The 17,492-nt window shown below is 41.7% G+C and overlaps 2 protein-coding genes across 4 annotated transcripts in view; one reads left to right on the top strand and one right to left on the bottom strand.

Moving 5' to 3' along the window:
* Nucleotides 1-912: 912 nt before the first annotated feature.
* On the top strand, nt 913-16,933 carry SHCBP1L (SHC binding and spindle associated 1 like). Its single transcript, XM_030032762.2, is given in 14 exon segments — nt 913-922; nt 1,804-1,976; nt 3,209-3,429; nt 5,211-5,296; nt 7,737-7,925; nt 7,928-8,084; nt 11,178-11,393; nt 12,010-12,058; nt 12,708-12,713; nt 13,646-13,802; nt 13,805-13,890; nt 14,523-14,645; nt 15,516-15,570; nt 15,573-16,933. Coding segments are annotated over 14 exon segments (1,740 nt in total). The 3' UTR covers nt 15,785-16,933.
* A 63-nt stretch (nt 16,934-16,996) lies between these two features.
* Nucleotides 16,997-17,492, bottom strand: part of DHX9 (DExH-box helicase 9) — a 28,272-nt gene continuing 27,776 nt past the window's right edge. For all 3 annotated transcript variants that reach the window (XM_030033808.2, XM_030033807.2, XM_030033809.1), the window contains one exon: nt 16,997-17,460. In XM_030033808.2, the coding sequence (XP_029889668.1) occupies nt 17,190-17,460 (271 nt within the window). In that variant the 3' untranslated portion in view covers nt 16,997-17,189. The remainder of the gene's footprint in view (nt 17,461-17,492) is intronic.

Raw genomic sequence — 17,492 nt, 5'->3', positions numbered from 1 at the left:
TTATATACCCTTGTTTGAGGGCTTTACAAACCCACAGACATATTTAGCTTCTCTTTCATTTTGCCAAACCATCTGCATTTCTTCTTACAATGAAGTTGGTTGCATAATAGGTAAATTGGATTTAATGAGTTTTGCCAGATGGGTATCCCTTTGGGATACTCCCTTCCAATTCATTTACGCAAATATAAACTTAATTCCCCACACAATACCTGAAAGCATGGTAACCTTCCAGATAATCACTAAGAGTTCTTTTCAGCTCGCCTTAATTTGGGAAAATATTTAAAGCTGTTTTCTTTTTTTTTGCCCCACCTTGTGTTTATGTCTTTCAGCCATTCCTTGCCCTCCCTGGATGTGAGGCTCTAAGTCCCAAAGGAGCCAAGCTGCAGGAGATTTTTCTGGTCTCCTGTAGAAGAAGTTAGGCTTGAAAGCTTTCACTCGTATTCACCTCATGTTCAGCTCGACTGTGGACAACTACAGGTGCCCACAATTTTAACAAATTCCATCTCTCAGGACAAGAGACAATAACAACTCTTCACTCACTGGAAGCCACATGGCCAGGTCCCAGTTTAGCAACATCTGGCTTTCCAAACAGAGAAAAAAGAATGAATAACACTGCTTAAACAGAGGACACATAACTTTATTAGTCCCCTGAAGCGTACAACAGACAGTTAGCATTTTTCTCATACTGAACCCAAGTACACATGGTCACGTTTCCTTCCAGGTCGCAGTTGGGACGGCAGATGTTCTCCCAGCGTGTTATTCTCCTCGCATCCTGCAGTTGGGATTGCCAATTTATTCAGATTCCAGAGGATAAACAGGAGTTAGCTCAATGAAGCAATTGTTCATCCCGCTACAAATTACATGAGATAATTTTGCAGGCTTCTCTTGGATTCCTGCCTCAGGGGAGCTAAAATGCGAAGGGGTGAGGAGCAGACCTCGTGGCACAAAGCAAGAGGTACTTGCACTTGCTTTCAGTAAGGATGACTCCTGCTGTCCTGCATGGCTGGAAAGGCACTGGAAAAAATATTTCATACTCATTGTTAGGTCATTAACATGCCATTAATTTTTTTTTTTTTTTGCTATATATTTTGGGCATTTGAGGACTCACCAATGCTAGTTCTCTATAAACTAATTTGTGTGATCAACAACAACAGCTAAATTCAATGTTCTTTGGTAGATAAGACACATACAGGTTTATCCTGAGACATTACAAAACAATTTTGCTAGGGTTGTAATAAAAAGAAAAAACTTGATGAAATGTACTGATAACAGCTGATAGTGTTCAGCTGAATATCTTGAGTAATGAAAATTCAGTATTTGTTATAGAATATAGCAACTTAGGAAAGGAAAAAAAGATGAGCTGATAGATAGGCTGTTATCGAAGACAGTGCTGTGCTTACCACCCTTGTGCTGTCTGGAACTGGACAGAAAGATTTCCAGTCTTCAAAACAAGGTCAGAATAGCCAGTGGTCTTATTCTGTTGTTGTCCCAGCCTGAACTGTAATGCTCTTTCAAACTATGGCACCATATAGGAAAAGACTCTTCCAAGCATGTTACAGTTTCTGCAGCTGTACACCATAACGTCCTGCATTTTTCATGTTTCCTGGAGCTTGTGGAGTTGGAAATCTCCAGTGAATGGCTGGTTTGAAGAAAGGTTACCAGGGATGGCATGTTACCTTGTTAGGTATGTGCAGACCTGGAGCCATCAAGAGGCAGAACCTGCCTTTGTACCAGTCTTGAAATAGTGAGATACCACCTGGTTAATACAACAGCAGAGCAGCAGAAGAGAGAGTCTATAGGCAGAGGGTGCCAGTGATGCAATGGATAAATACCTTTTGGAAAAACTGAAGATGAAAGAAATCAACAGGCTTGGGATCTGCGAGACTAAACCAGAACGTTTCATCACCAGTTCAGAAGATTTAATTACACCTTCTGTTGGAATACTTGTCAAGATAACTTCTCTGGCGATCTATTTCGTGTATCCTTGATGCTACCCATGATGATACGTATCCCAACGATCCATGAAAACTCATGTTAAAATCACTAGGCTAATGACCTATATAGTGTATTTAATATAACAGAATTTCACCAAGGGTCTCTCTCAGTGAAGGAAGTTATCTTTCCATGGGATAAAATGAGCATTGCTAAGCACAGTGTATTGTGATTAGAGATTTTTTTTCTTAGAAAGACAACTAATGTTCTCTTTTAAGACTTCTGTTATGTAAACACTTTCAGCTCAAGATTAAGTTCCCAGCCTTCTCTTGAATAAGCTAACTAGGCTGAAGTCTTTTTGTTAGACCTATTTTTGGCCTTGGATACTTTGTGATCACTTTGAACTCTCTCCAAATTTTTTAACACTGTAAAAATGCTGGATGTGAGAACTGGGTACATTTTAGAAGTAATCCTTCCATTAGCATATGCAGAAATAATATAAATGTTTTTATACACACATGTCTTTTCAGCCACCATGTGTTCACATCTTTTGGTTCATTTATTTATTTACAGTGATTTTAAAGTCCCCCTCAGAGATAGCTTTCTACATAGTTGGCTGTGCAGATCTGGTTTTACTAAACTTACTTTCCTGACAAAGATCATTTACTTGGAACAAAACAAACCAGACCTGAGTCTGTAGTTAAGTTTACCGTAACTCCTCCTCCACTGGTCTCTTTGGGAGAGTCTCCACTCAGAGTTTGAAGGTCACCTTTACCGAGGCTGAACCTGGAAAGTTTCGGTCTGAAAACAAAGGCTCCATCAAAGCTGGAAGCAACTCAAAATAAGTTATATAGTGTGGGAAAGCTAAGGAAGCTACTTGCATTGTTTAGACAACTTTGATATATGAGTCACAGGCAATGAGGAAAGGAACCATCCTTTAAAATGTAAATTCAGAAATCAGCATTTGGGACAGCTTAAATAAGCTTTTGTTGCTTGCTTGTAGATGTTGGTTACTATAGCTACCTGATGTAGCCTTTATTTTTAATATATATTGCACATAGACTCAAAAATATTCCGCCAAGAAAGAATTACAGGAGGATAAGGTGCTATTCTCATAAATACTGATTTTTAGTTTAATATTATAACCATTTATTTAAGTAGCTTTGTGAGTTGAATCACAAGATCATACAGCTACGTCTGTCTCTCTAGTTCTTTGCGTGTATGATGACGCTAATGTAAAGAGGTACTGACATATGTAGCCTTTTGTCTAGATTAGGTTACTTGCAAACTGCCTCAGAGTTCATCGTGTCAGCTTAAAGCCTCTGTATCTTTTGCGGAACCATTTTCCCTTCATTTTGAAAATATACCAAGAGAGCTGGTTGATAATATTCTGGAGGAATTGGAGCTTTGCGTAATGTTGCTGGAAGCCTGGCCTGGAGAGGGACAGGGTGATGCTGGATTTGAATTGCCCAGGCGTTGGAAGTTGCGAGGCATTTAGCTTTTTGCACTATTTTGCCATTTACAGATGATACAACATCAACTGATGAGCCGTATTCATAGCAGAAATATTTTAAAGTGTACTTTGTTTTGGTAATGGTATAAGAGGAATCTTATACCATACATAGAAAACTTGAATCTAAAATGCAGTAAGACTGAACACGTATTTTGAGTAAATCCATGTCACATTGCTAGGAAGGTTGTCTGGCTGAGCTCACCTTGCATAGAAATGTTTATCAGCTTCTAGTTGCCCCATCCTTGGCTCTGGTACTTGGTCTCCTCCCACCTTATTCTTGTCACTTCCAGAGGCATTGTTCCTTGTTGCTTTACTGTTCTCAGTGCACAGCATTTTTAAGGCTATAGGAATTTATCTTGAGAGCTGACAGGACATTTTAAAACGTCTTTTTGGTCAAAAATGTCAAGTAGGCAACATTGGTATGGATCCTGATGACTCCTGTGATTGAGAAACACCTGAGGAGATAAGGTTGTTGCAACATTGTCTTTGTTCCCAGTGAAAAATTTAAAGTGACACTTCTAAAGCAATCAGTTTGAATCCCAGAGATTTTTCTTTGGAAAAAGTTTAAGACTAAATTGTTTGAAAACTTTGTCGAGTAAATGCAATTTGGAACGCTAAAAGACAAAACTCTGAGTTTTGAAAAATTTAGTCTTGGACTTGTCCTGTGTGAGGGAAGAAAAAAAAAAAACTTAAACTGAAGCTCTCGAGAGTCTGCAAACAGGAAAATGCTTTTACTTTTAGCTGTTGATTTGTTTTGCTTCATTTTTGGTGCCTCACCCTTAGAATAAAGATTATCAAATGGCAGTCTGCAATTTGTAAACAGACTTTTCTCCTAATGGTTTGACTTTGTTTTTCTCACTTTATATATTATAGCCTACTCCAAAAATTGCAAAGACCCTTAACAGCAGAGTAGGTGAGGGCCATACGAGCATGCAGTTAGAGGAACCTAGTGAACGTGTGATTCCCAGCAGAGAATGGCAACATTCATTTCCACAGTGGGTTTCGTATCTGTTGAAGTCTTTCTTGTTAACAGTATTAAAAGTATCATATGTAGAAATTGTCTTCAGGATGTTAAAAGATTATCATGTTATTGCCAAGAGCAAGCATGCAGGATCTGCTTCCAAACAAATGCAGTAACTGCTTGCTTTTAATCCAACACAAGATTGCCTCTTTCAGCTTTATTAATATGTTTAATGTTAGTGAGACAGTTGTTGCTGTTTCGGGGGCTATTTACTGTGAATATTGGGAACAAACTGATATTAAAGCTAGAGTCTAGCTCTGATTCTCCCACTGTCTGATTATGATGATGATCCTTTTTCATAAGCATATGCAGAGGAACATCTTTCTGCATGATTTGTCCTAATTTACATAAAACCAAGTGTGTTGCTCCCTCAACTTCTACCTAATATCCACGTCCTCCTATGGGTACCAGATGCTTTGTGAACCATTAACCACTGTAATCACGTGAACACAGGTGCTCCTATGAAAGACAAGAGAAGCCCTTGGGAAGCAAACTTCTGTGATAACTGCTGCATCAGAGATGCTGCCAAGGCTGACAGCCTCTCCAGTGCCTCTCCTGGGCTGAAAAAGTTAGAAGTTTCTTAGTGAGCCCTTCAACAGGCACATTTTCTCTCCACTGTGGGAAGGATTGGTGCAGGAAGAAGATGCTGACCCACTGGTGTCTATTTTTGGTCTGCTCCTTTTGGTCAGTGTGGCTTAACCCAGCTGTTATTTCATCGCACTTGCTCGTCGTCTTTTTTATCAGCGTAGCAGAGCCACCCAGCTTCTGTTGGGCTAATACAAATGCATCTCTCCTACCCAAGTGCACCAGGGCAGCTGGCCTCTACAAAGGTGTGGTATTTTTTTAACCCCTCTTCTCTTTCTCTTCTTTTGTGGCAGACTGCTGCCTTGCCCAACTGATGAGCGAAGCCAAACTCCATTCCAGAAGCATTGCTGAGTCTTTGGCTAGTCCTGTGAGCAGCCTGCCAGCTCCACTGGCCAAACTAAATGTCTGCATTAGCCCTAAGGGAGGAGGATGAACCATTTTATGGCAGCTGTAAAAGGTCACACAATAAACACCAGTGCTACTGCTCATCTGTTGTCCCAGCTGATCCAAGTAGTTTGGATGTGTGTGTGGGATCCATGTGAGCAAGCAGTTCAAAGTTCTCTCCTGGCTCTTCAAGATTCAGGTTACAAACTAGAGAATAAACAAAACTTAGTTGATTAATTTGGGCTTGTTCTATCTAGTCTGAGAGTGGTCGTTCAAATGAGATGGTTCTCAAGACCTATAACACTTGAACACCTTTGTCTTAAAATACACATTCTGCCTTTTCTGCATAAATCTGTGCGAGGTCCAGGGCTTTTTGGCCTTTTTTGTTTGTAAGCATGGGGACATTCCAAGAGATTATCATTTCAATCATTTATCAGCAGTCCTGGCTAGCCAGGGAGATCCCAGTTGACTGGAAGTTAGCAAATGTGACACCCATCTACAGGAAGGGCCAGAAGGAGGAACTACAGGCCTGTCAGTCCGACCTCAGTGCCAGCGAAGGTTATGGAGCAGATCATCTTGAGTGCCATCACACGGCACAACCAGGGACAACCAGGTGGTCAGGCCCAGTCAGCATGGGTTTATGAAAGGCAGGTCCTGCTTGACTAACCTGATCTCCTTCTATGACAAGGTGACTCGCTTAGTGGAAGAGGGGAAGGCTGTAGACGTTGTCAACCCAGACTTCAGTAAAACCTTTGACACCATTTCCCACAGCATTCACCCGGAGAAACTGGCTGCTCACGGCTTGGATGGGCATACTCTTCAATGGGTAAAAGCTGGCTGGATGGCCAAGCCCAAAGTGTGGTGGTGAATGGAGTTAAATCCAGTTGGTGGCTGGTCACAAGTGGTGTTCCCCAGGGCTCAGTACTGGAGCCAGTTCTGTTTAATATCTTTATCAATGATCTGGACAAGGGGATCGAGTGCACCCTCAGTAAGTTTGCAGACAACACCAAGTTGAGTGGGGAGTTGATCTGCTTGAGGATTGGAAGGCTCTACAGAAGGATCTGGTCAGGCTGGATCGATGGGCCGAGGCCAATTGTATGAGGTTCAACAAGGCTCAGTGCTGGGTCCTGCACTTGGGTCACAACACCCCCATGCAACACTACAGGCTTGAGGAAGAGTGGCTGGAAAGCTGCCCAATGGAAAAGGACCTGGGAGTGCTGGTTGACAGCCGGATGAGTATGAGCCAGCAGTGTGCCCAGGTGGCCAAGAAGGCCAACGGCATCCTGGCCTGTATCAGAAATAGTGTGGCCAGCAAGAGCAGGGAGGTGATTGTCCCCCTGTACTCAGCACTGGTGAGGCCACACCTCGAGTACTGTGTTCAGTTTTGTGCCCCTCGCTACAGGAAAGACACTGAGGTGCTGGAGCGTGTCCAGAGAAGGGCAACAAAGCTGGTGAAGGGTCTAGAGCACAAGTCTTAGGAGGAGCAACTGAGGGAACTGGGATTGTTTAGTCTGGAGAAAAGGAGGCTCAGGGGAGACCTTATTGCTCTCTACAACTACCTGAAAGGAGGCTGTAGCAAGATGGGGGTCAGTCTCCTCTCCCAAGGAGCAAGTGATAGGACAAGAGGAAACGGCCTCAAGTTGTGCCACGGCAAGTTTAGGTTGGATATTAGGAAAAATTTCTTCACCCAAAGGGCTGTCAAGCATTGGAACAGGCTGCCCAGGGAAGTGGTTGAGTCACCATCCCCAGAGGTATTTAAAAGACACGTAGATGTGGCACCTGGGGACATGGTGTAGTGGTGGACTTGGCAGTGTTAGGTTAACAGTTAGACTCGATGATCTCAAGGGTCCTTTCCAACCTAAATGATTCTGTGATTCTATGATTCTATAAATATCTAAAAGTCTAATGTTGTTTCACAGTCAGGGATGTACTAGAAATCTAACTTGGCTTCTCCTAAGAACAGAATCAAACTTGCTGTTCTTGTGATTAGTTTTCATGTTACGAGTTTAGTAGCCCCTTTCCTTCTGCTTCCAGAGGTGGTTTTGCAATGTGTTTACATGTTCTCATTTCCTTCAGCCTTATCTCTCTGCAGGGATGTATTCAGGAGATGGCTTGAAACATCCAATAATGCTACTAATCTCAAATTCTTGTCTTTAAGAAAGTTTTGCTTATTTTGTATGCTACTGATTATATTCTGCAGAAGAAAAGAGAAGTTTTATTGTCCTGGAGTGCTTCCTACTCTCCCCCCCCCAAATGATAGTTATGCCAGAATTTTGACTCATCTAATTATATTATTCGCAGTCTTTCCATATAAGGAGAATTATCTGCAAACTTTTTTTTTTAACTCACCAAACACAACTTTTTCCTGCTCTCTGTTGCTGCTGTATCCCCTTACACACCGTAATGTGAAGATATCCTTTACATTCTTCACTGACTTCATTTGGAGGGATTGGGATGATGATGAAAGCTGTGAGAAATACTCAGCTCTGGTTGAGGAACTATTTGTGCTGCAGTGAGTCACCAGTTTTAGAAAAAACATCTGGTAACATATAAAATCTTGTGTTTGGACTTGATTCATTATCAAAGTAGCGTTAAAGAAGAACCAGCCACTAGAGAAGCTGATGAATACTGGAAAACGTACTGTGCTATGTGAACTGCTGAAGATATGGGGGACCTACATCTCTGGTAACACTTTGTGGTCATTAGCTACCTGAAAATTTAGAAAAAAAACCACAAAAAAGTAAAAAGAACTATTCCAAGGTATGTTTGTTGCTTTTTATCTTTTAAAAATTACTTTTTGTTAACAAGTGCTATGGTTGTAAATTAAAAAATTCGTAATTGTGCCTCAGGCTTATAACATTAGCAATGGCATTATTACAAAGAAGTAAACCACCTGATGTTGCCCTTTTCCTATAGGGCTACTAAAAAGGTAAAATTTAAATCTCTAGCAGTCCTGTCTTAGTTAAGGTTTGGTGAAGGACTGGTCTGTGCTAATGAATTAGCAGCTACAGCACTATACTGCATCTCAAGAGAGCGTGTGTGTAGATTCACACTCTAAATATGCTACGATAAATGAGAGTAAGATTTTAAAATCACTTAGCAACTAAATACGGGTGTCTGTGCAGCTACCCTAACACACTGCAGAAGTCTTTGACAGGCATGACCACACGCTACTTTTGAGCCTCCTCCTAAGGCAGCAGCTCCTGGGATTGCCTGCCCACCACTTTTCTCCCTGTGTTTCTGAAATTCATGTCAGACTTCATAAAACTGGCTCAAGGGCTGAGCTTCACCACTAATTTTCAATGAGTTTGAATAGTGCAAACAGGCAGACAACTACACGCCATGGACTTGCATACTTTAAAGTCACTTCCATAGCAAACCATGTTTCATCGGTTCTGGGGTCCATAAAAGAATTGCATTTCTTAATTGGATGTCTGCTTTGTTTAATGCAGAGCCTGAGTCATACCCACTGAATGCAAAACTGATTTATTACCATCCTCATTTAGTCCATTTTACTACAAACAAATGTTTACATTCAATCCAATACTATGTGTATTTAACATATCCAGCATGACCTCTTACTAGTCTTCAGGTGAAAGTACATTGGTTCAGTATGAAAACTAATGAATGTATTATTCCACCGCTTCTAGTGAGGAGCAGAGAGCTTTTGTCACTGTTTTAGAGGTAAGAATTAAGGTAAAAATTGTTCAGTGGGGAAAAAAAGATTCTTTCTGTTGAATAGTCTAGGGCTTGTTTTCCAGATTATTTAGCAATTTGTAAGTACTTTGAAATTGCAGTTTTCATTGCTTGCATATCCACAGGCTAGTGTGCAGATGCCTTACACGTTGTACACAGAATATAAAGAATGTACAATTAATGTGAAACTGGATTAAATCTTCTGTCTGGAATTACATGGGAAATCTGGCAGTGTTGGGGAAAAAAAAATCTCTTTTGTCATGTAAATGAGCATATAAATTCCTTAATTATGACTTGAGTGGTTATGTACCAGAAGTACTCACGACCAGAAACATTTTATATTTTAAGAGGGGTAGTAGGGCAGAAGTATACTGGGCAAAATGTTCTATTTGGTATCTGGCACAGTATAATAAAGATTTTTTTGCTTTTTACTATATGTCCTGGTATTAGATAACGTACTGTGTTTTAATCCTAACTTTTACATCCATGGTCTTTAGTTGTCCTGAGACTTTTGAGCTCTGATCAGCATCTGGTATTTATGGATTCTTTCTTCCACCTTGGTTCCTTAAATTCATCTTCAGTTGGATTAAGAGAACTCCTAACATCAATGTCTACCCTTCCTCCCACTACAGATGCTCATATCATACCAGCAAAGCTCCTACTTCGGACAGTGCCAGACTTCTGAGTAACTCGAAGATTTTTAAAAAATTAAAGTTTATAATGGTGCCTTGGAAAATATGACATCACTGGGAGTTTCTCACAAAAATTTTCTGCTCTGAGAGCATCCGGCAGGCCATGCTTATACAGTTCCTACCGTGCAGCGTTTGGATCATCCTCGATCCTCAAATTCTTTCTTGCCACCAAATCCCAGAATTGATCAGGCCTGCAGATTGAAGGGGTAAAAAGTGGAGGACAAATAGAAAACAGATGTAGAAAACATTTTTGTAGAAAACTTCTTCAGGAATGTCACTTATCAGTGCATGGAATGAAGCAGAGTTCCTATGTACAAAAACATAGAATTAAAATGACAATAAATCCACAATGAAATGGTGATCTAGGTTATATGATACTCAAACTCCATTGAAGCAGTTTTGGCCCTATCTGTATTAGCTCATCAAACAAATGTTATAAAGGTGCTACGCTGGAAGAGCCGTGTTTAGACTTCAGCACTTGTTCTCAAACATGAGTCAAAGCCCAGAGCCTTGACATTCCACGAAGCTAAAGTTTATTTTGAGGATTTGGACGTGGCAAGCAGGTCATCTGAGCAGCTGAGCACAAAAGGAATAACCAACCAAAATGGTTATTACGCTGGAATTATCCATGGTGCAGCATGAAAATGGGCAATCAGTTGAAAAAGCAATTATCTTTTAAGATGCTTTACAGTAAGTAACATCACGAAAAAACCCCCAACACTTGAGGTATCTTTTCATCTCCCTTGGAAGCCTTCCTGAACTCCTAGGTACCACCCACTGCGTATCTTTTCAGGACTGGACCTTCAACTTTCTGTTCTCCATCCGTAGGTGAGAATTTTGGGCCATCACTACAGTGATAGTGGCAGATGGCACAGAGCTACATGACCAAATATATTATTATTCTTTCCACTCACTATAGTTGAGAATTTTCTTTTTCTTGCAATTTCTTCCCTTGGAAAGTGCACTGATGCAGTTGAGACAACTCTTATTCCCCGCCCCCCCCCCCCCCCCCCCCCCAAAAAAAAAAAAACCAAACCAATTGGCTACACTGAGCAACTAATTCCTTTAGTAGAAGGAAAGAGGAACAGTGGGGAATTGCACACCAGACACCGACTATTAGGTCAGGAGCTTAGATGTGCACAAAAAGAGTAGCTAGGAAAAAAAAGCAGTTCTTATGTATTTTCCAGTACAGTCTTTCTGAATGTCTCTTTGCCGATAGCAGCATGGGAGGAAAACTTGGAATTCCAAAATACAGCCCTGGTATCTAAAAAGCTCTTCGCAAAAGAAACTGAATGCAGGAAACAGAACAGGGCAGAAGATTTTTAAATTGCTCTTAAAATTTGAAACTTTACTTTTACTTTTTTTTCAGTTTGTGCAAATGCAGGAAGCGGTGCTCACTCTTTCCTGTCCAGGTGAAAGATTTTTCAGTGGACACTCCATTTCAGCAACATGATAATTTGAACATGGCTTTAGGAAGTTGGTACAGTAGAGACCACACAGTCATTTTCCCAGGAGAATATGAGGCTGTAAACTTATCTCTGTTAACTAGAGACATTATTATTGGACCTTAGTGTTGTGTTCTCTTATAATTCACCTCTGTCTTTATGAACCATAGCTCAAAAGCAGTCCTGATTAATGGTTCTTAGCAAACGGTAGGGACAAGTACATTTACCAGAGCTTTTCACAGGATTAAAAAGTGTGAAAATAAACAGCAGAGTATAATTTGCTAGCTACTGCCTAGGGAAAAAATACTGTGCAGCTGGAATACAGTATAGCAGGAATTCAGTGAAAAATCAGTTTCATAAAATATATGTATATCTAAAACATACATATTTTAAAGCAGTAATAGCACCTGTAAAGTAGGCAGGTCCTCTTCCCTGATGACTCTTAAAAGGTGTGATTTGGGTTTTTTTTTTTTTTTTTTTATCAGAACATCCACATCAGCACTGCATTTAACGCTCCCATAAGGTGACAAGTTTAATAAGAAATTAGCATCAGCAAACTTTCCAGCCACGCTTCAGCAAATCACACCTTGCAGATTTAAAGCCTGCAAGCACTGTTTATCTAAATGCCTGCACTCACTTGCACATGTTTCCTCAATTCAGGTTGATGCCTACACTGTCCTATGGTCTTGCATCTTGCAAAATACAGCATTGGGTTCCCAGTCCATTTTTTGTGCTTTTTAGTATCCTGAAAATAATACAGAGGGACTCCTTCAGCTGCCCGTCAATTCTGGTGTGCCATTCTAACACGCATTACCTCCAGGGGATAACGGTCACTGAAATACAACGTGTTAAAGCCCTTCTGCCACACAAAGGCTTGTGCTGACCGGTAAAGCAAAGCTCCCAGTAAAAATGCAGATAAACTGAAGCTATTTCAGTCTTTTAGCCCCACCTTTTCTGCCCAGACACAGACACACTGAAAATGCATGTGCTTCACTAACACTAAGGCAGCATCTCTTGCTTCTTTAAATGATCTCCTCATCCTTCTAGACCCAACTTGCTTTTAAAAACCAGTGCCTCATGCAAAACTACTGGTGAGGACTTTTTATTCAGCTTATTTTAAAGATGCCTTAATGCATGGCAGTGGCAGGAGAAAAGCACCAGGAAGCTAGAGAGCAGGCGACGAGGGAGATCTGGAACGAGGCGATAGAAAATGTCAGTGAATCTCAGAGCTTGTGTGTGCCAGTGAAGTGTGCCCTTCCGCTGCATAGAGCAAGACCACACGCTCTTGACAGACAATGTTTGAACTGAGAAAGTGCTTTTAGGCAGCCATTTTCAGGTCTTTCTCCTGTCAAAGCTCTGGGTGAGCTTCTGCTGAGAACTGTTTATCTCTTCAACTCTTTTTTTGCTGTTTTTAAACTCTAATCGCATCTCTTTTTCAGAGACAGGTAAAGCATCACTACCTTGTATGCTGAGCTTCCCACCTTGATAAAGTTGTATCTGTGACATTAGCCTTCCTCTGGCTGGCATTCCTCATCCCATTTTTGATTTGGAGGCAGGAGAAGAGATCCATTAGGTAATTGCAATGCTAATTTGGTTGGTTTTCTTAGGAACAGATTCAGTATGGGCATACTTTTAATGCATGCTTTACAGATCAAGCACAAGTGTTTCTAAATAACTCCATAGAAAGACTCTTCCTATAAAGAAACTGCTTAACTGCAAAGATTTCCTTTCAAGAGAAGGACCCATCCTCCTTGGAGGTGGTGGTCTTGAGATTAGTGGGATACCATTAATGCTGATGCCACAACCGACTGCTTAGTTTTCCTTTAAACATTCTCCAAATAAAGATCATAGCGTAGTTCTGTTGAATTCCTCTCCATTGGTGGAAATCTCCCTACGGCTAGAGATGTTTTTCAATTCTTACCCTGGAGCATGTTACATGATGCGCTGCCTGAGTACTACTGTGTAGAGGACATGAATCTTCTGCATATTTACTCTAACAGAGCAATAAAAGACAGACTCTCAGCCTTCCCCTGTACCTAAGTACCACCTCAAAGACAAAAAGCTTCGAACGTGCTGTGTTTCTCACCTCTCTTGCGCAGAGATACATAGTCTATGCCTTTGCAGTTTGTGCTCTGCTCACCAGGCGTTTGAAACCGAGCCGTCAGTTTGCGTGCACAGCGTTCATGTTTTGTTTAATGCAGCATGGTGCACGCCATCAGGCAGGCAAGCACAGGTCCACAAAGTAAGATAAAAAGTGCGTTTCATGGCGACTTTGTAACTTGTTGGTAGCATTGTTTACGTGAGAAGTTTTAAAACAAGCAAATTAAAAATTCAAGTAACCAACTTACAAGTGTTATCCTTCCTATTATGGTTTTGACACTATTGTCACTGTTACTCTTCTCCTTTTTCCCTTGGAACTGGAAAACCAGAAGAACCCATGATTGTTTCCGAACCCCCTCATGAGAGCTCTGCAGTATCAAAAGCCCAAAATACAAAACTGACGCACCTTAGGTCGGTACAGCAGAGAACGAGCAGTCAATAGTGTCGCAGCTGCTGCATCTGGCATCCGTGCTCACTGGAGCTTCCCTGACCATCACAGATCATGAAATTACTGGAGCTCAGGTAGTTCTTTCTTCCTGAATTTCAGATAATGAAATTTGTTGTACAAGAGATGTGAGCACTCTGGCAAGCTGGCTTTTTGAAACAAAGCACAGATCAATTTACTGACACAGTAAACTCATTGCAAGCTCGGTTTGTACTGTGAAAACGTACATGTCGTTTCAGGTTAATTTTCAGTTTTCTGTACCCAGGCTGCTTAAGCTCCTCATTAGCATGTCAATCCTTGTTTAGACTGCGCTATTCATTTCTGGCACGGGAAGTGTAGGCAAGAATTACTGCTTTCCCACTTAACTGGTCCTGATGGATTACGTATTAAAAACCAGACTGAATATTGTTAAGCAGTATTTTCATGCTTGACACTCCTTCATATGTAAAACATTAGCACATAGATAAAACCAAGCTATAATTTCTAGATGCTAAATAGTCCACGTCGCCTTCCCCTGCCACAACGGAGGTTACCTCAGGACTGGGTATCCTTGCAAGCTCCACCCTGGCAGCAACTCCCGACATAAGCATGTGACCTACACAATTTCATATGTTATTACACCTGGCTGTACCCTTAGGCGCCCATTAATTGTTTTAACAATTCTTACAAGCAACATGAAATCAGATACATCTTTTTTGTTAATGAACAGGGCTCTGCTGTTGAGCTGTACACAAGAAGCACAGCCATCTTAGAGACTTACAAAATTCATCATTGTACTAGTACCAGAACCAGTGAGACCTCACATCACAGCCAGGGGGGCATTAATGTTAAGGTAACATTTTATGGTCTTTTTCCAGTAATAGTAGATAAGAGCTTTACAGTTACAAAATCAGAATAATTTTTGTAAATTGACCTGAGAAACATCAACTTCACTCTAAAACGGCATTTCTTTAGCTAGGATTTAACATCAAAGCACCCCCAATTAAAACTGGGTTTAGCCAGTATCATAGAATATTGTACAGACACCTGATAATCCCTGGTACCCTAATTCCACCTCCTGAAACTGTCTACGTTAGAAGCAGGGAAAAAACTAATGGTAACAATGTAGCTGAAAGCAGACTGTGGCAAAGGGCCCCACTACGCATCAAGACCTGCTAAGAACAACAAAACCTTAACTGAGAGAGAGCAGGACTCCGCCACTGAAACACCAGCGAAGCTGCTCTCCGAAGGGAGGCCAGGTCGCTAGAGTTCATCTGAATTTTTCCCAGTATCTCCAGTTCCATTTCTGCACACACACAGACTAAGGCAGTGCTGAACAGCCTATTGCTGTAGGGCCCTCTCTTAAGCTCTGGTCTGTGCTCACCTTGCACCCATCTCTCCTGCCTCCTGTTTAAACGCTGACTTCTTTTGAAAACCAGTAACAGCTAGGGGAAGCTAGAAAGCTTTAACAGATATTAGATCATACTGAAACCTTGTAGACTTGATACTGAAATTATTAAGTATAGTTCTCTTTAAAACCATTGGACAACTGCTTCATGTTTTCAGTTTTGTGGTAGTAACACAACTGAGATAACGCAATGTTTGAGGGGCAAGCCAAGGAAAGCAAGTTTTGTCTGGATGCAATAAATACAGCTGTGGAAATGGAAGGTGGCTAATACTACAGCACATCTTTCAATGTCCATCCCTTCTGATTCCCTAACAGGTTGTTCCTGAACCCAAACTGGAAAAGAAAAATAATCCCATTTTCAGTAATGGTGGCACAGAGCGACCATTCTTCAATCTACAGAAAAGTCTACATTAGCAGAAAGGGTTGTGGAGTTTACTGCACCAGATGATGCAGAAGAAGATACAAACTCCAAATTAATTCCAGATTTAAGTTTGGAGATGAATACTGATGCACTTGATGATATCAAAGATAGCTGTGTAATTCACAGCTGGATATCTAAGCTTCAGGTGGCATTGGGCTTTTAGCAGTTTTGGTTAAAGAAACAGTGCTTCACCCTCACCTAGTTTTCAAGAGCTCATTAGAAATACAAAAAATTTTGGACTTGCTTTAAACTTCACTCAAACACCAACATCTCCCACACCCCAGTAAGCGCAACTAATTACTGTTCTGAGTACGCGTTCCAGTTGGATTAGCAGGGAGGTTAATCTCGTCAGACTCAGTAACGTAACAGGATTCATACCGAGCTGTGCCCACAGGCATCTTCCTCTGCTGCTGCAGTACAAAGTGTGCGCGAGAGCTGCAGTACAAAGTGTGCGCAAGAGGCAGTACCCGCCTGCTGCTGCCCCAGGCCAGCACAGCTGGGTTTGTGGCCATGCAATAGGAGGCAAGGGAGCCCAACCAGTTTGGGCCAAAAAACCCACCCTCATTCATACACACACATTTATTGTAAGCTGGAGCGCTTCTCTCATCTTGTTCACACAGATGTTCCTGCACAACACAGCCTGAGCATAGAAATCCTGGAGAGTAATCTGTACCTGCAGGTACACCGTGTCATGCACCCCTGCTCCAGGGCACTTCCCAGCTACTCGTCTGGGAGGTATGGAGGAAACCACACCTCACTGGAGCGCTTCTGATCCCCTCTGTGTTGATATACTCCTGCAAGCACCAGGCAGCCAGCTGAGCTTTGAATGTCTGGAATCCACAGGCTGCAATTTCAATAAATTCTTATTAAAGAATTGCTCTCTCTCACACGCATTTGGAAGAATGAAGCATTACTATTTTGGAGTAGCAATGTAAATGAACACTGCCTCAGATGAAGGTTATGGTTCGTGCTTCTGACATCGCTTCAGGTTCTGCAGAGACAAGCAGCATCACATCAGTCTTGAAAAAGGTATTCCATGTTCCCGCGTTATCTGGATCAGCAGAAGAGCTCCTCAGCTGCCGTGCTGGGAGGTGTTAACACGGCGTGCAGGAGGCCAGTGGCTGGCTGCAAAGGAACCAAGTGCTGCCTGGCATGGATAGAAAACCACTGCAGCAAGGCCTATTTGCACTGTTTGTTAGACAACAAAGAAAAATCCCCAGTGAACCCAAGTTCTGTAATTTGAAATTTGTTTGGCAGAGAATGGTTTTAGACACTGAAAAGGTTTCCTCAGAACGCCTTATAACTCCTACAACCAAAACTAACAACAGAGAGCTGCAAAATATAAATCCAAATACAAAATTAAATGTATAGCATGTAAGTCTTTAAAAACAAACTCTTTATTAAGAATAAAATCATACGACTTGCAATAAATTCCCTAAGGGCACGATATATTACAGAGCTGTACTTGTACTAAGGAACTGAAATGGCAGATTGATAACAGCAAGAAAGGGATTCGGGAGAGAAACACGCTTTTGTCTAAGCCGAAGGACTTCACTGAACTTCCGTAACTACCACCTGCCCCTCCCCAGATCCCCACAGCCTCCTCTGTAGCCACCACCTGCTCGTCGATACCCTCCTCCTCGATAGGTTCCCCCACCTCCATAGCCTCCCCCCGGGCTACCTTGGTATCCTCTTCCTCCTGAACGCCTGCCAGAATAGCTGTAGCCACCATACCCTCTACCTCTGTAGCCAGAGCCACGCAGGTAACCTCCCCAGCCTCTGAGGCCACCTCCATTGTCGTAGCGAGGCATTTTGGGAGGGCGAGGACCATCTCCAAACCTGGCAAAGAGAAACATTATGTACTAGATGCA

The sequence above is a fragment of the Aquila chrysaetos genome, chromosome 12 (assembly GCF_900496995.4).
Source record: "Aquila chrysaetos chrysaetos chromosome 12, bAquChr1.4, whole genome shotgun sequence".
In the NCBI taxonomy this organism is placed as follows: domain Eukaryota; kingdom Metazoa; phylum Chordata; class Aves; order Accipitriformes; family Accipitridae; genus Aquila; species Aquila chrysaetos.
The sequence above is the reverse complement of the archived record's forward strand: the minus strand, read 5'-3'. Positions and strand labels throughout refer to the sequence as shown.